At 43.1% G+C, this 19,453-nt stretch overlaps 1 protein-coding gene across 2 annotated transcripts in view; it reads right to left on the bottom strand.

Annotated features, from left to right (window-relative positions):
• LOC141048425 (class I histocompatibility antigen, F10 alpha chain-like) overlaps positions 1-19,453 on the bottom strand; it is a 299,540-nt gene that overhangs the window by 75,447 nt on the left and 204,640 nt on the right. For both annotated transcript variants that reach the window (XM_073543981.1, XM_073543980.1), the window contains exon 2: positions 1,652-1,912. In XM_073543981.1, the coding sequence (XP_073400082.1) occupies positions 1,652-1,912 (261 nt within the window). The remainder of the gene's footprint in view (positions 1-1,651; positions 1,913-19,453) is intronic.

Raw genomic sequence — 19,453 nt, 5'->3', positions numbered from 1 at the left:
AGTGTGTATATAGTGTATACAGTGTAGTGTGTGTATAGTGTATACAGTGTAGTGTGTATATAGTGTATACAGTGTAGTGTATATAGTGTATACAGTGTAGTGTATATAGTGTATACAGTGTAGTGTGTGTATATAGTGTATACAGTGTAGTGTATATAGTGTATACAGTGTAATGTGTGTATATAGTGTATACAGTGTAGTGTGTGTATATAGTGTATACAGTGTAGTGTGTGTATATAGTGTATACAGTGTAGTGTGTATATAGTGTATACAGTGTAGTGTGTGTATATAGTGTATACAGTGTAGTGTGTGTATATAGTGTATACAGTGTAGTGTGTGTATATAGTGTATACAGTGTAGTGTATATAGTGTATACAGTGTAGTGTGTATATAGTGTATACAGTGTAATGTGTGTATATAGTGTATACAGTGTAGTGTGTATATAGTGTATACAGTGTAGTGTGTGTATATAGTGTATACAGTGTAGTGTGTGTATATAGTGTATACAGTGTAGTGTGTATATAGTGTATACAGTGTAGTGTGTATATAGTGTATACAGTGTAGTGTGTGTATATAGTGTATACAGTGTAGTGTGTGTATATAGTGTATACAGTGTAGTGTGTGTATATAGTGTATACAGTGTAGTGTGTGTATATAGTGTATACAGTGTAGTGTGTATATAGTGTATACAGTGTAGTGTGTGTATATAGTGTATACAGTGTAGTGTGTGTATATAGTGTATACAGTGTAGTGTGTGTATATAGTGTATACAGTGTAGTGTGTGTATATAGTGTATACAGTGTAGTGTGTGTATATAGTGTATACAGTGTAGTGTGTGTATATAGTGTATACAGTGTAGTGTGTATATAGTGTATACAGTGTAGTGTGTATATAGTGTATACAGTGTAGTGTGTGTATATAGTGTATACAGTGTAGTGTGTGTATATAGTGTATACAGTGTAGTGTGTGTATATAGTGTATACAGTGTAGTGTGTATATAGTGTATACAGTGTAGTGTGTGTATATAGTGTATACAGTGTAGTGTGTGTATATAGTGTATACAGTGTAGTGTGTATATAGTGTATACAGTGTAGTGTGTGTATATAGTGTATACAGTGTAGTGTGTGTATAGTGTATACAGTGTAGTGTGTGTATATAGTGTATACAGTGTAGTGTGTGTATATAGTGTATACAGTGTAGTGTGTGTATATAGTGTATACAGTGTAGTGTGTATATAGTGTATACAGTGTAGTGTGTATATAGTGTATACAGTGTAGTGTGTGTATATAGTGTATACAGTGTAGTGTGTATATAGTGTATACAGTGTAGTGTTTATATACAGTGTAGTGTGTATATAGTGTATACAGTGTAGTGTGTATATAGTGTATACAGTGTAGTGTGTATATAGTGTATACAGTGTAGTGTGTGTATATAGTGTATACAGTGTAGTGTGTATATAGTGTATACAGTGTAGTGTGTATATAGTGTATACAGTGTAGTGTGTGTATATAGTGTATACAGTGTAGTGTGTATATAGTGTATACAGTGTAGTGTGTATACAGTGTAGTGTGTATACAGTGTATACAGTGTAGTGTGTATATAGTGTATACAGTGTAGTGTGTGTATATAGTGTATACAGTATATTTCTCACCTCCGCTCTGGTTGAATCGCTCCATCGCTATCCTCACATTATGTCTGAATGACGCCTCAGTCCCTTTAGTGATCTGTGTATTCCTCTCCCAGTATCCTTCCTCCATTTTTTCCATCCACTGGACCTTGGGTCGGTATCTGCCGCTCTCCGAGTTATAATTCACAATCTCCCGATCATCCACATATCCGACTGATGAGTATTCCGGCAGCCCGGACCCCGGAGCTGAGACCACCGTGTAATAATACCGCAGAGAGTGACTGTCTGAGAGAGACACAGAGTGTTACATGTCACACACAGGACCCTGCAGTCACAGGAGGAGACACATAGAACCAAAGACAGAAACATAATGATTAACCCCTTAAGCACCAAGCCACTTTGTAGGTTAATGGCCAGGCCTTAATTCTGAAATCGGACCGCTGTCACTTTATGTGGTTATGACTCTGGAACGCTTCCATGGATCCCACTGATTCTGACACTGTTTTCTCCTGACACTTTGTACTTCATGTCAGTGGTAACATTTCTTCGATATAACTTACGTTTATTTATGAAAATAACAGAAATTTGTCAAAAATCTTGAAAATTTTGCAAATTCCAAACTTTAATTTTTGTACCCTTAAATCAGAGAGTGGTGTCACACAAATAGTTAATAAATATCATTTCCCACATGTCTACTTTACATCAGCACAATTTTGGAAACATTTTTTTTGTTAGGACGTTATAAGGGATAAAAGTTGACCAGCGATTTCTCATTTTTCCAACAAAATTTACAAAACCATTTTTTAGGGACAACCTCACAATAGAAGCGAGTTTGAGGGGTCAATATAACAGAAAATACCCGAAAGTGACACCATTCTAAAAACTGCACCCCTCAAGGTGTGCAAAACCACATGCAAGAAGCTTATTAACCCATTAGGTACTTCACAAGAATTAAAGCAATGTGGAAGGAAAAAATGAACATTTAACTTTTTTTCCCAAAAATTTTACAGCAGACACAATTTTTTTATTTTGTGAAGGGTATCAGGAGAAAATGAACCACAATATTTGTTGTGTAATTTCTCCTGAGTACACCGATACCCCATGTGTGGAGGAAGACCAATCTTTAGGCGCACGGTAGCGCTCAGAAGGGAAGGAGCATCGTTTAACCCCTTCACCCCCAAGGGTGGTTTGCACGTTAATGACCGGGCCAATTTTAACAATTCTGACCACTGTCCCTTTATGAGGTCATAACTCTGGAACACTTCCATGGACCTCGGTGATTCTGACATTGTTTTCTCATGACATATTGTACTTCATGTTAGTGGTAAAATTTCATTCATATAACTTGCATTTGTTTGTGAAAAAAATGGAAATTTGGCGAAAATTTTGAAAATTTCGCAATTTTCCAACTTTGAATTTTTATGCCCTTAAATCACAGAGATACGGCACACAATAAACTTGATAACTAACATTTCCCACATGTTTACTTTACATCAGCACAATTTTGGAACCCACATTTTTTTTTGTTAGGAAGTTATAAGGGTTAAAAGTTGACCAGCGATTTCTCATTTTTGCAACACTATTTTATTTTTACGGACCACATCACAGTTGAAGCCACTTTGAGGGCTCTATATGATAGAAAATACCCAAAAGTGACACCATTCTAAAAACTGCACCCCTTAAGGTGCTCAAAACCACATTCAAGAAGTTTATTAACCCTTTAGGTGCGTCACAGGAATTTTTTGAATATTTAAAAAAAAAAATGAACATCTAACTTTTTTTCACAAAAAAAATACTTCAGGTTCAATTTTTTTTATTTTACCAAGGGTAACAGGAGAAATTGGACTGCAAAAGTTATTGTGCAATTTGTCCTGAGTACGCTGATACCTGATATGTGGGGGGGAACCACTGTTTAGGCGCATGGCAGAGCTCAGAAGGGAAGGAGCGCCGTTTGACTTTTTCATTGCAAAATTGGCTGGAATTCAGATCGGACGCCATGTCACGTTTGGAGAGCCCCTGATGTACCTAAACAGTGGAAACCCCCCACAAGTGACCCCATTTTGGAAACTAGACCCCCCAAGGAACTTATCTAGATATGTGGTAAGAACTTTGAACCCACAAGGGCTTCACAGAAGTTTATAACGTACAGCGGTACAATTAAAAAATCATATTTTTTCCACAAAAATGATCTTTTCACCCCCCAATTTTTATTTTCCCAAGGGTAACAGGACCCTAAAAGTTATTGTGCAATTTGTCCTGAGTACGCTGATACCCCACATGTGGGGGTAAACCACTATTTGGGCGCATGGCAGAGCTTGAAAGGGAAGCAGCGCCATTTGACGTTTTTGGCTGGAATTGAGATCGGACACCATGTCGCGATTGGAAAACCCCTGATGTACCAAAACAGTGGAAACCCCCCACAAATGACACCATTTTGCAAACTAGACCCCCTAAGGAACTTATCTAGATATGTGATGAGAACTTTCAACCCCCCAGTGCTTCACAGAAGTTTATAACGTACAGCGGTACAATGAAAAAATCATATTTTTTCCACAAAAATGATCTTTTCACCCCCAATTTTTATTTTCCCAAGGGTAACAGGACCCTAAAAGTTATTGTGCAATTTGTCCTGAGTACGCTGATACCCCACATGTGGGGGTAAACCACTATTTGGGCGCATGGCAGAGCTCGGAAGGGAAGCAACGCCATTTGACGTTTTTGGCTGGAATTGAGATCGGGCACCATGTCGCGATTGGAAAACACCTGATGTACCAAAACAGTGGAAACTCCCCACAAATGACACCATTTTGGAAACTAGACCCCCCCCAAGGAACTTATCTAGATGTGTGGTGAGCACTTTGAACCCCCCAGTGCTTCACAGAAGTTTATAACGCCCGGGCGTGAAAATAAAAAATTCGTATTTTTTTCACAAACATGATCTTTTAGTCACTGTCATGATATGTATTTTTCCCCAATACTTTGCAATGTCTTGTGTATACCTGTAACAATATGTTTCCTTTCCCCATTGCCTGTGTCTCTGGGACTATAATGTAATTATGTAAGTAACCTGTCTCCTTTCCACAAGACTTGTGTATCTAGACCATAATTGAATTCAGGCTTGGGTCAACACAGCTAGGGGAATCACCATTGTTCTCCTCAGCAGGGGGAGGACTCACAATACACATCCTTGTAGACACCTCGGAGCCGTGCGATGGACCAAACCATTGACTAGGAGGTGGGAACTTCTACTCCCCTACACTTGGGCTGATCCCAGGAGCCCAAGACAATGGACTTATGTGTGACCCAGCAGATGTGAGTTGGATGCTGAAAGAGAAGGGCGAGGCTGTCTGAGGAAGCCTCGGCCTTAGTGTGATCGTGGCGGATTTCTGGGACTCTAAAACGACTATGGTTTTGTGATCTGGCACAAGGATTGTCGGGAGGTGCCCCGAATCAGTTTCCTGTGGACTTATTTTGGGACTCTGCAAATTACCTTCGTGTTGTTCCTGTGTTCTGGTCAATAAATCTGTTGGATCGTTCCCAGGCCTGTTGTCCCTCCTTGCTCTGGAGAATACTCCCGTCACAAACTGGTTGGCAGCGGTGGGATCAGAGCAGAAGAAATGGAGGACAACGGCCCATCAACTTCTGGAACCAGAGCCTCAGAGTACAAGAACTGGACTGCAAAGAACCTACAAACAAAGGCCCGTGAACTGGGAGTCAGCTGCAAGGGACTCTCCAATGAGCAGCTGATTGAAGCATTGGAAGCAGTTCGCCTGCAAGATGATGCTGAGGAAGGATCCTCACAGCAAAGAGAGGAAAGGCGGCAGTCGGAGGTAAATACCCAAAAAAGTCAGTGGGTTGTGTGGTACGAGGAGGAGATGGCCTTGCTGGGAGAAGAGGCTACCATAGAAGATAAGAGGGAGGTCATGCGCACAGCCAAGGAGAGGCAGCGCAGGATGGAGGAGAGGGCAATGCTGGAGAGGGAGATCGCTTTGGAGGCAGCGAGAAGCTCCAGACAGACTGTACCCACAGCATCCCCCATGAGGGAACTCCCCAGAGTGTCCCGCAAAGACTTCAAGCCGTTTAATGAGGCTTCCGGTGACATTGAGGGCTTCTTCCTGGACTTTGAGCATCAGTGTCGATTAATGGAAGTCCCGGAAAGGGAGCGCGTCCGACATCTTGTGGGGCTCTTAGAGGGTGGAGCTGCCGCAGCCTATAGAGCTATGGACCCTCGGTGGAACTGTGAGTATGCAGAGATTAAACGGACTGTTCTAGAACATTATGCTGTGACCCCAGACACTTACAGGACCCAGTTTCGTACTTTAGCCTGTAATGAGGAAGTGTCTTTCAAGATGTATGCCCACAGACTCAAACAAATATGTAATCGCTGGCTGGAGGCAGAGGAGGCCTTAACCTGGAACACCTGTCTCCAGGTTATCCTAAAAGAACAATTTTTTGCCCAGTGCCCCGCTGAGATCAGGGAATGGGTGCGTGAGAGGAAACCTGCTACAGTGGAAGAAGCTGCATCTCTCGCTGATGAGGCTCTCACCATCAAGCCTCGGTGGAGAGTTCTGTTGGAGGATGGAGAGAGGCCTACCAGCTCCACAACACCGGTGGCCCCCAGTTCTTCTGTCCCCATTGTTCCCCGTTCCTCTGAGCCACCACCTCGTGTTGATACCTGTGTTAATGTGCCTCCTGTTGCTTCCACTGCGTTTTCTGGAATACGACGAGGAGAGGAAGTAGCAGAGCGCAGGTGTTATGGTTGTGGGCATCCGGGGCATCTGCAGGCCTCATGTCCAGCCAGCTCATGGAGGAATCGTCCTCAAACCCCTACAGCACCTTCAGGTGGGAGCCGACCGGCAGGTTCCCTTACTCCTCGCCCAAGAGGACGCATTGGATGGAGTGAGACACAGCACAGATGCTATCGATGTGGGCAGCCGGGGCATCTGCAAGCCTCCTGCCCAGCTGTTCAAATGAGGATTGATCCTGTACCCAATCATATTATTAATTATGTACAGCCAAGTGCCATGGAGGAAGACGTGTCACCACTACGTGAGGACTGGCCTAGTGCCTCACCCACCCATGTTGCACCACTAGGAGTTTATGGTGTGCGACCCGCAGCTATGACGACTTCAGCTCATCGTGGTAAGCACTTGCAGGAGGTCGTGCTGGATGGACAAAGACTTGTTGGATTTTGTGACTCAGGGGCTTTCCTCACGCTGGCTGATCCCCGAGTGGTTCGGCCTGAGGCAATCCATAGAGGACCTGGGATTGTCATTGAACTGGCTGGTGGACAATGGAGGACTATTCCCACAGCCACTGTGGATCTGAACTTTGGTTTTGGGGACAGGCGATGTTTGGTTGGGGTGATGGGTGGTCTGCCTGCAGCTGTTCTCCTGGGCAATGATGTGGGAAAGCTACGATGCCAATTCGTGGCTGCATGAAGCCACATGTAAGTTACGCCATGCCTGTGTGTACTTAACCAGTGACCTGTAGAGGTCCCTAGTACGCACACAAATTAGGAGGGGAAGGGATTGTCATGATATGTATTTTTACCCAATACTTTGCAATGTCTTGTGTATACCTGTAACAATATGTTTCCTTTCCCCATTGCCTGTGTCTCTGGGACTATAATGTAATTATGTAAGTAACCTGTCTCCTTTCCACAAGACTTGTGTATCTAGACCATAATTGAATTCAGGCTTGGGTCAACACAGCTAGGGGAATCACCATTGTTCTCCTCAGCAGGGGGAGGACTCACAATACACATCCTTGTAGACACCTCGGAGCCGTGCGATGGACCAAACCATTGACTAGGAGGTGGGAACTTCTACTCCCCTACACTTGGGCTGATCCCAGGAGCCCAAGACAATGGACTTATGTGTGACCCAGCAGATGTGAGTTGGATGCTGAAAGAGAAGGGCGAGGCTGTCTGAGGAAGCCTCGGCCTTAGTGTGATCGTGGCGGATTTCTGGGACTCTAAAACGACTATGGTTTTGTGATCTGGCACAAGGATTGTCGGGAGGTGCCCCGAATCAGTTTCCTGTGGACTTATTTTGGGACTCTGCAAATTACCTTCGTGTTGTTCCTGTGTTCTGGTCAATAAATCTGTTGGATCGTTCCCAGGCCTGTTGTCCCTCCTTGCTCTGGAGAATACTCCCGTCACAGTCACTAATTTTTTTTATTTTCCCAAGGGTACCAGGAGAAATTGAACCCCAAAAGTTGTTATCCAATTTCTCCTGAGTACGCTGATACCCCATATGTGGGAGAAAACTACTGTATGGGCACATGTCGGGGCTCGGAAGGGAAGTAGTGACGTTCTGGAATGCAGACTTTGATGGAATGGTCTGCGGGTGTCATGTTGCCTTTGGAGAGCCCCTAATGTACCTAAACAGTGGAAACCCCCCACAAATGACCCCATTTTGGAAACTAGACCCACTAAGGAACTTATCTAGATGTGTGGTGAGCACTTTGAACCCAAGGGCTTCACAGAAGTTTATAATGCCCGGGCATGAAAATAAAAAAATCATATTTTTTCCACAAACATGATCAATTAGTCCCCAATTTTTTTATTTTCACAAGGGTAACAGGAGAAATTGGACCCCAAAAGTTGTTGTCCAATTTGTCCTGAGTACGATGATACCTCATATGTGGGCGAAAACTACTGTATGGGCACATGTCGGGGCTCAGGAGGGAAGTAGTGAAGTTTTGGAATGCAGACTTTGAAGGAATGGTCTGCGGGTGTCATGTGCGTTTGGAGAGCCCCTGATGTACCTATACTATTGAAACTCCCCACAAGTGTCCCCATTTTGGACACTAGACCCCCCACGGAACTTATCTAGATGTGTGGTGAGCACTTTGAGCCCCCAAGGGCTTCACAGAAGTTTATAACGCCCGGGCGTGAAAATAAAAAAATAATTTTTTTCAACAAAAATGATATTTTTGCCACCAATTTTTTATTTTCCTAAGGGTAACAGGAGAAATTGGACCCCAAAAGTTGTTTTGCAATTTGTCCTGAGTAGGCTGATACCCTACATGTGGGGGTAGAACACTGTTTGGGCGCATGGCAGATCTTGGAGGGGAAGGAGCACCATTTGACTTTTTCAACTTAGAATTGGCTGGAATTGAGATCAGACGCCATGTTGCATTTGGAGAGCACCTGATGTGCCCAAACAGTGGAAACCCCCCAATTCTAACTCCAACCCTAACCCCAACACACCCCTAACCCTAATCTCAGCATTAACCCTAGCCCTAACCTTAGCCCTAACCTTAGCCCTAACCTTAGCCCTAACCCTAGCCCTAAACATAACCCTAGCCCTGGCCCTAACCCTAGCCCTAACCCTAATCCTAATGGGAAAATGGAAATAAATACATTTTCTTTTAATTTTATTATTTTTCCCTAACGGGGTGATAACGGGGGGTTTGATTTACTATTTATGGCGGGTTTTTATGTTTGGCGGCTGTCGCACGCTAAAAGACGCTTTTTATTGTAAAAATAGTTTATTCATCACCACATATTGAGAGCTATAATTTTTCCGTATTTTGACCCACCGAGTCATGTGAGATCTTATTTTTGCGGGATGAGTTGACGTTTTTATTGGTACCATTTTCGGGCACGTGACATTTTTTGATCGCTTTTTATTTCGATTTTTGGGACGCTGAATTAACAAAAACCAGCGTTTCATGAATTTCTTTTGGGGGAGTGCGTTTACACCGTTCCGCGTGCGGTAAAATTGATAAAGCGCTTTTATTCTTCGGGTCAGTACGGTTACAACAATACCTCATTTATGTAGTTTTTTTATGTTTTGTCGGTTTTATGCAATGAAAACTATTTTATATAAAAAATAATTATTTTTGTATCGCTTTATTCTACGAGCTATAACTTTTTTGTTTTTTGCTGATGATGCTGTATGGTGGCTTTTTTTTTGCGGGACAAGATGAAGTTTTCAGCGGTACCATGGATATTTATATGCGTCTTTTTGATCGCGCGTTATTGCACTTTTTGTTTGGCGTTATGATAATAAATCATTATTTTTTGCTTCGTTTTTTATTTTTATTTTTTAAGGGGTTCGCTAAAGGGGTTAACTAATGGGACAGTTTTATAGGGCAGGTCGTTACGGCGATACCTAACATGTGTACTTTTATTGTTTTTTGTTTGTTTTTTTATTTCCAAAAAATGAATTTATTGGGGAATATTTTTTTTTTTTCTAATTTATTTGGCCATTTTTTTTAAATTATTTTAACACTTTTTTTTTTTTTTAACTTTATTACATAGTCCCAGGTGGGACATCACTGTCCTGTGACAGATTGCTGATCTGTCACATCACAGATCACTGTGACAGATCAGCAATCTGTCACAGGCAGTGCTGCAGACTTCCTCATGCCTGCGCTTTGCAGGCAGTGAGGAAGTCAGCTCCCTACAGGCCCCCGTCGCCATCTTGGATTCGGGGGCCTGTAGGGAAAGAGACCCCCACAGCAGCGCTGCACATTGCGCTGCCGTGGGGGGATCAGGGAAGCACGGAGGGAGCCCCCTCCCTGCCGATGCTTCCTTGTAACCCCCGGTACACCGCGATCATGTTTGATCGCGGTGTGCAAGGGGTTAACGTGTCGGGGGCGGTCTGTGACAGCCCCTGACACATTGTGCCGGGTGTCAGCTATGATAATTAGCTGACATCCGGCCGCGATCAGCGGCGCTCACCACGTGGGCGCCGCTGATCGCGGTAGACGTACTATCCCGTCCATGGGCATAGTACGTCTCATGTCAGAAAGGGGTTAAAGGTTTTGAATGTCAAAATGGCTGGAATTGAGATCGGATGCCATGTCGCGTTTGGAGAGCCCCTGATGTACCTAAACAGTGGAAACCTCCCACAAGTGACCCCATTTTGGAAACTAGACCCCCCCAAGGAACTTATCTAGATGTGTGGTGAAAACTTTGAACCTCCAAGGGCTTCACAGAAGTTTATAACGTAGAGCCACAAAATTAAAAAATCATTTTTTTCCACAAACATGATCTTTTTGCCCCCAAATTTTTATTTTCACAAGGGTAACAGGAGAAAAAGGACCCCAAGAATTGTTGTGCAATTTGTCCTGAGTACACTGATACCCCATATGGGGGGGGTAAATCACTGTTTGGGCGCATGGCAGAGCTCAGAAGGGATGGAGCACCGTTTTGGAATGCAGACTTTGATGGAATGGCCTGTGTGTGTCATGTTGCGTTTGCAGAGCCCCTGATGTGCCTAAACAGTAGAACAGTAGAACCCTCCCACAAGTGACCCCATTTGGAAACTAGACCCCCCAAGGAGCTTATCTAGATGTGTGGTGAGCACTTTGAACCCACAAATTCTTCACAGAAGTTTATAACGTAGAGCCGTGAAAATAAAAAAATCATATATTTTTCCACTAAAATGATCTTTTTCCCCCAAAATTTTTATTTTCACAAGGGTAACAGGAGAAATTAGACCCCCAAAGTTGTTGTGCAATTTGTCCTGAGTACGCTGATGCCCCATGTGTGGGGGGAACCACTGTGATCGCCTTACTGCGATCTTTGGGAGGCAGAATGAACAAATCCACAAAAGGTGAAGAATTGGTTTTATTTTTTACGCCGTTCTTTGTGCGGTATCAGTGATTAGGCGACTATTCCTCGGGTCGGTGCAATTACAGCGATATCAGATTTATACCTTTTTTTTCGTGTTTAGCTTCTGTCACCCACTAAAAGACGCTTTTTTTTCTTTAGAATAATTTTTTTGTAAGAAATTTTTGCATCGCTGTATTTTGAGAGCTATAATTTTTCCATATTTCAGCAGACAGTCATGTGAGGTCTTGTTTTTTGTGGGATGAGCTGACGTCTTTATTGGTAGCATTTTTGGGCACATGACGTTTTTTGATCGCTTTCTATTCCGATTTTTGTGGAGGCAGAATCAATAAAAACCAGCAATTCAGGAATTGAGTTTTTTTTTTTTTTTTTCTCCGTTCCGCGTGTGGTAAAATTGATAAGGCAGCTTTATTCTTCAGGTCACTATGATTACAGCGATGCCTCATTTGTATGTATCTGTATGGCGGCTTGTTTCTTGCGGGAGAATATGGCGCATTTAGTGATACTATTTTTATTACCATTTGTTTTTTTGATCGCATTTTATTCCACTTTTTCCAAGCAGTATGACGATACCGCTTGGAAAAAGTATACTTTGCTACCTTTTTTTTTTTTTTATGGCGTTCACTGAAGGGGTTAACTAGGGTGACATTTTTATAGATGGAATTTTTACGGATGCAAATATACCAAACGTGTTCTTTTTTGTGTATTTTAATTTTTTTTACATAAAAATGTGTATTAGGGGATTTTTTAAATGCTATTTATTAACCTCTTCATGTCCGGAGCCGTTTTCGTTTTTCGCTCCCTTTCTTCCCAGAGCTATAACTTTTTTATTTTTCCATCAATATGGCCATGTGAGGGCTTATTTTTTGTGGGACGAGTTGTACTTTTGAACGACACCATTGGTTTTCCCATGTAGTGTACTCGAATTGGGAAAAAAATTCCAAGTGCTATGAAATTCCAAAAAAAAGTGCAATCCCAAACTTTTGCTTGGCTTTTTTGCTAGGTTCACTAAATGCTAAATCTGAGCTGCCATTATGATTCTCCCGGTCATTACGAGTTCATAGACACCAAACATCTCTAGGTTCTCTTTTATCTAAGTGGTGAAAACAAAATTGGACCATTTTCCGAGACCCATAGCGTCTCCAATTTTTGTGATCCCAGGTTGGGTGAGGGCTTATTTTTTGCGTGCCAAGTTGACGTTTTTAGTGATACCATTTTGGTGCAGATACGATCTTTTGATCACCCGTTATTGCATTTTAATGCAATGTTGCAGCAACCAAAAAAACGTAATTCTGGCGTTTTGATTTTTTTCTCTCGCTACGCCGTTTAGCGATCAGGTTAATCCTTTTTTTTATATATATATCGGGTGATTCTGAACGCGGCGATACCAAATATGTGTAGGTTTGACTTTTTTTATTGGGGCGAAAGAGGGGTGAATTAAACTCTCTTTTTTTATTATTTTTTTTAATTTTAAACACTTTTTTTAACTTTTGGCATGCTTCAATAGCCTCCATAAGAGGCTACAAGCTGCCATAGCACGATCACCTCTGCTACACAGACGTGATGCATAGATCACCTCTATGTAGTAGAATTACAGCATTGCTATGAACGCCGACCACAGGGTGGCGCTCATAGCAATCTGCCATCAACAACCATAGAGGTCTCAGGTTGTTATGGCAACGCGTCACTGACCCCCTCCGATCACGTGGAGGGGTCGGCGATGCGCGTATTTCCGGCTGTGCACTGGAAGCTCTAGTTAAATGCCCGCTGTCAGCGTTTGACAGCGGGATTTAACTAGTTAATAGGCGTGGGCGGATCGCGATTCCGATCGCTCCTATTGTGGGCACATGTCAGCTGTTTATAACAGATGACACGTCGCGGCTTTGAGGTGGGCTCATCAAAGCGGGGGATACTGCCAGCTGATGTACTATTCGTCAGCTGGCAGTAAGGGGTTAATTTTTGTTGTACTTTTTTTAACCTAGTCCCTTTATGTGACTTTCACTTTTTTTTAATTTGGTTGATGGTATAATACATTGCAATGCTCCAGCATGTATTATACCTATGGAGAAAGCTTCTGAGACCATGCTGTGAGCATGGTCTCAGAGGCTTTCCGTAGCTGGATGACTCGGGGGTTGTCATAGCAACCCCGGGTACTCATGGCAGAGATCGCGCCCTGCAATTACATCGTGGGGACGCCGATCAGAGGGAGCCCCCGACCCTCTGCCTCCCCCCTGAACGCTGCGATCGCGCCCGATTGCAGCAAACAGGGGGCTAACAGTCAGGGGCGGACACCACTCCTGGCTGTTAGTGCAGGAAGCTCAGGCACCGGCAGCGCTGAGCTCCTGCAGTGACTGGGCTGTGATCAATCACAGCGTCGTGGGTAGTGATGGGCAGTCCGGCTCTTTTTGGTGATCCAGCTCTCATGGCTCCTCTCACCAAAAAGAGCCGGCTCTTTTTCGGCTCTTTTTGGATCCTAAATGGATCCCTATTGCATGAGTTCGGGCGTCCGAAACTCCGCCCACCTACCGCATAAACCCGCCCACTTGCTAGGAACCAATTAGATTGCTAAGTGGGTGGAGTTTCTTTCTGGTGGGCGGGGTTACGTCTGCCAAGCATCGGGATTTTACCCCAGTGAGAGCCATTCAAGGATTTTAGTGGCTCTCACTGGGGTGCCGGCTCCCATCATTCACAGCAGGGAGCCGGCTCTTTGTGTCGGATCGTTCGTGAACGACACATCACTAGTTGTGGGTGCGGGGACCAATGGCAAGGGTCCCCGCACATCTTCCCGTGCCTCCCAGCTGTCAGTGACAGCAGTCGGCACGAACTGTCAGTGTGTGTTTACAAGCAGTGACAGTTTAAATGCAGGACAGACACAGTCCATCATAGTGCGGGAACTGATATCCTGCCATGACGGACTATGTCCATCCTTGAACGATAAGGGGTTAAATACCCTGCAGTAAATAAATAGCATTGTGCTTGAAAATAATATATGGTACTTAGTTAAAATGTTTTTTGATAAAAAAAAAATAATGCGTAAGCCATCCCACCACTCCACGGTGACCGTAATTGGGACAGTCCTAACTCGAATATTAAAAACCTTATCGTTTGTCAAGTGACATTCATGTGGATAAGGGCTGAGAACGACTGAGCCCAACTAGTGGACACAGCCATGGGAGACCACAGCAATATAATGCCCAGCTCACAGGAAAGGCTGCACCATTATATGCACATGATGCAAACAGACAGCAAAAACCCGAAAGGTATGAACTGGGATATAAGCTGGTGTGCGTGCTGAGTGTAAGGGCACGTTCACACCGGACACTGCACAGAAAAAAGAGACAGAAACATAATGATTAAATATCCTGCAGTAAATAAATAGCATAGTGGATGAAAATAATAGGATACACCTGGATGTACAGGATACACGCGTACATACTGTATATACTCGTGTATAAGCCGAGATTTTCAGCACATTTTTTTGTGCTGACATCGCCCCCCTCGGCTTATATACAAGTCATTGCTGGCAGGGGAAGGGGGAGCAGCAGGGGCTGTTGCACAGAGCCGCAGGCGCCGGCTAACAGAAGACATCATACTCGCCCTCGAGGTGTCGTCGCTGGATCGGATCTCCATCCCTGCACCTCATTGCTCCGGGGCCGGCAGCTCTTCCTGTGCTGAGCGATCACGTGTTACTGCTCAATAAGGTAATGAATATGCACATATCTCCACTCCCCTAGGCGTGGAGCGCATATTCATTACCTTAATGAGCGGTACCACATGACCACACATACCAGGACAGGATGAGGGAGCCATATATCAGGACAGGATGGGGGGAGCCACATACCAGGACAGGATGGGAGGAGCCACATATCAGGACAGGGATGAGGGGTCATTACAATCCCGGCTTAGACTCGAGTCAATAAGCTTACCCAGTTTTCAGTGGCAAAATTAGGTGCCTCGGCTTATACTCGGGTCGGCTTATACTCAGGTATATATGGTATGTAGTTTTCTTTCCTACACTGCAGCAGATGAACCACAATCTTCCACCATCCGGCTGTGGATATCAGGAGGTCGGTAGAATAAATTAATATAAGAAATATCAGAAATGTTTTATGACCTCAGTTGTCGGCCCTGGCTGACCTGAGGTGAACTGATGAGCGTGGGAAAAAATGCAGAAACTTTCCCACTCTCAGTAGTTCATCTCCAGGCAGCCAGTGAGGCTGCGCAGAGATGAACTAATTAATTCTGGCAGTGGTTTACAGCGGGCTGGTCGCATTGGCACCGGTCCCATTGTAAACCACTTAACCCCTTCTGATGGATTGCAGTGGGGGACCTGACTGACCAGTGGAGAGGTAAGTATATTGTGGCTTTTTTGTTTTATTTTTGTTACAGGTCCATGTTTTTTTAAGGATTAGCAGAGGAATAAATATGGTCAAAAACTTGGTGTCTTTATTTCATTAAAAGAATTTTAATTAATGTCTGTCTGTGTTTTTTAACCCTTTAATAGTCTAGGGTTAATAATGGATAGGTGTCTTATTGACTACTCTCCATTATTAATTGGCTTAATATCATCTTTCAATAGCAAGGTGACATTAACCCTTTATTACCCCATATCCCACCGCTACACGGGAGTGGGATGAGAGAGGATAAGTGCCAGAAAAGGCGCATCTTATAGATGCGCCTTTTCTGGGGTGTCTGGGGGCAGATTTTTGCAGCCAGGGGGGCCAAAAACAATGGTCCCTCTCATGGCTATTAAAATCTGCCCTCACTCACTGGCTTTCCCTCTCTAGTGGAGCAAATTGCGCAGGAGCCCATGCAATTTTTTTCAGCGAATTAAATTAAGGGGTTAACACCTACATGTCCCAAATTTTATACACATACCCTAATCTAATTATTAGTCAAAGACATATAAAAACTAATTGAAATAAAATGGTTTACTGTATGTAAACCATGTGTCATTTCATGTCGGGTTCCGTAATGTTTTCACAGAAGCCTACAATTGATTTAACGACTTTTGTTCAATCTTACTGTGCAATATAAATAAATATATATATATATATATATTATACATACATATCATATATATATATATACATTATCGTTGACAAATATAATTAGATAATTAGTATAGTGTTGCTGTCTATAAAGTATAGGGGGACCACACGCCTTTTTGTCCCAGGAAATAATCATTTTATTTATTAGGTGCATGTCCATAATTTAGAACAACACTAGACTAATTGTATTTGCCACTAACGTGTGTGTGTGTGTGTATATATATATATTCTTTTTTTTTTTGTTTTTTTAGTATGTTTATATTATGTATGATATGTATATATTATATTTTTACTATGTTTATATTATATATGATATGTATATATAATATATTATATTATATGCATATATATATTCTCTATCTTCAATATAATGTATATTATTTTATGATTTTATGTGTGCATATATATTTATATATTATGTGTATATATTATATATATACAGGAGTTGGACAAAATAATGGAAACACCTAACGTTTTGGCATCCATAATCTTCGAACATGTTATAAACATGCAAACCGTGACATATGGTAATGTTTTGTAGTTGATTATTTGTGTTATGCGATATGTGTATGTAAATTAACGGTTTGTTTTGCATAATTGTAAGAACATTGATGAGAACCTGATACCAATGGCAGACCTCTCGGATTTTCAAAGAGGCCAAATTGTTGGTGCTCGTATGGCAGGTACTAGTGTAACAGAAAGTGCCCGAATGCTTGGCGTGTCAAGAGGTGCTGTCTCCAAAGTAATGACTGCGTTTGAAAGAGAAGGAAAAATGTCCGCAGCAAAGCACAGGTCCGGCCGAAAGTCGAAGTTGACTGAGAGAGACCGTCGAACTCTAAAGCGAATTGTGAGAGAGGATCTCAAGACCACGGCTCCGAAAATCACTGCTGAGCTCAATGAACACCTACAGAACCCAGTTTCCATGAAAACTGTTCGTTGGGAGCTGCACAAATCTGGATTCCACGGAAGAGCTGCAATTAGAAAACCGCTGCTCTCAATGACAAATGTTTCCAAGCGTTTAGAGTGGTGTAGAAACCTCCAGAATTGGTCCCTCGAGCTGTGGAAACATGTTTACCCTATTTCCGACCTCCGGCCGAGTGTACGCTTGGAGACAGCCGAAAGAAGCATTCCATCCAGACTGCCTTCTCCCAAACGTAAAACATGGCGGAGGTTCTGTGATGATCTGGGGTGCTATTTCGTGGAGATCCGCCGGGCTAATGATATCCCTTCATGGAAGAATTAGAAAAAACAAAGATGGAAAGCGCACATAGGGTGTATCGTCTAGAAGAACCACAATAGCAAGCAAGCCCAATCAGTTAGACTCACTGCTGAAGTTGTGTGAGTCACAACAAACTGGGAATCACTCATAAAAGTCGGGTCGTCGCTGGTATCCCGCTGGTAGTAAATGAAACAAATCCAAAGTGGAAAAAAAAGAGCCGGGCTGAATAAACCACGCTGACCAGAAAAAAAACGCACCTTCGGCAGTCCATATAATAAAAAACTTCTTTAATAAGCCTACGCGTTTCGTGGCAAAACCAGCCACTTCATCAGGGCATGATGAAGTGGCTGGTTGTGCCACGAAACGCGTAGGCGTACTAAAGACGTTTTTTATTATATGGACTGCCGAAGGTGCGTTTTTTTTTCTGGTCAGCGTGGTTTATTCAGCCCGGCTCTTTTTTTTCCACTTTGGATTTGTTTCATGGAAGAATTAACAGCCGAGATTATTTAGGCATTTTGGGCGACCAAGTGCATCCTGTGGTTCAAGCACTGTTCCCGGAGGGGAACGCCATCTTTCAGGATGATAATGCACCAATTCATACAGATGGAATCGTTAAAGCATGGCACGAGGGACATTGTAATGAAGTTGAGCATCTCATCTGGCCTCCACAATCCCCAGACCTCAACATTATTGATCATTTATGGCCGATTTTAGAGATTCAAGTTAGACGTCGATTTCCGCCGCCATCGTCGTTAAAAGAACTGGAGGGTGTTTTCACTGAAGAATGGGCTACAATTCCTTTGGAAACAATTCACACCTTGTATGAATCCATACCTCGGAGAATCGAGGCTGTAATCGCCGCAAAAGGTGGAACTACACCATACTAAACTAACTTTTGTTGATGTTTCCAGGTGTTTCCATTATTTTGTCCAACCCCTGTATATATATATATATAATATATACTGTATATATTATATATATATATATATAGTATGGATATATAAATTATATATATTTTGTGTATACAGTATATTACAGATATATAATATATATTATGTATATACTGTATATTATATATATATATTATATATATGTGTGTGTGTCACTGACGTGTGTGTATACATATATGTGTATGTATTCTATGTGTATATATATCTAGTGTTTTGTGAGCTGTCTGTTATTTTACGAAAGCCGACAAACGAATTACCACCTATTCTGCTATGTATCTCTAAATAACACTGACAGCTCACAAAACACTAGATATATATACACATAGAATACATACATATATACTACACACACATGTCAGTGACATATATATATATATATATATATATATATATATAATATAACGGGCTAAGCTTCACTCTGTCCGAAGCCTTTATAGACTGCGCAAGCGCTACGCGCCTGCGCAGTCTGGCTCCAGACAGAGTGACGCACCCCCCCAGGAGATCGCGGAAGACACCCCCCCCCCGAGATCACAGTAGACGCCCCCCCCCGCCGGCACGACACCTTACCGATTCGGTGTGGCCGCGGGGTCTTGCTGTGATGACAGGAGAGGGCGGGTTGTTGCTCCGGAAGCGGCGCATGTGCAGTCCGTGCTTTCCGGCGCCATTTTGGGGAAGACACACTGCAGTGTGTCTTCAAGACAATGGCGCCAGAAAGAGGAATGCGCAGGCGCCGATTCCGGAGCAGCAACCCGCCCTCTCCTGACAACACAGCAGGCACAAAAGATAACCATGGTATTTGCCGTGAAGTCAGAAGACGGCGGGTTGTAGCGCCGAAATCAGGCGCCAATTACGGCCGCACAATCCCACACTCCTCAGAACTGGATCGGGGGATGAGGGAGTACCATGCATACCAGGATAGGTGATGAGGGGGACCATGCATGCCAGGATAGGGGGGTGAGAGGACCATGCATACCAAGATTGGGGGATGAGGGGTACCATGCATACCAGGATAGGGGG

The sequence above is a fragment of the Dendrobates tinctorius genome, unplaced genomic scaffold, assembly GCF_039654945.1.
Source record: "Dendrobates tinctorius isolate UK_male_01 unplaced genomic scaffold, ASM3965494v1 ptg000135l, whole genome shotgun sequence".
In the NCBI taxonomy this organism is placed as follows: Eukaryota; Metazoa; Chordata; class Amphibia; order Anura; family Dendrobatidae; genus Dendrobates; species Dendrobates tinctorius.
Note: the sequence above shows the minus strand (reverse complement) of the source record. Positions and strands in the feature narration are given on the sequence as shown.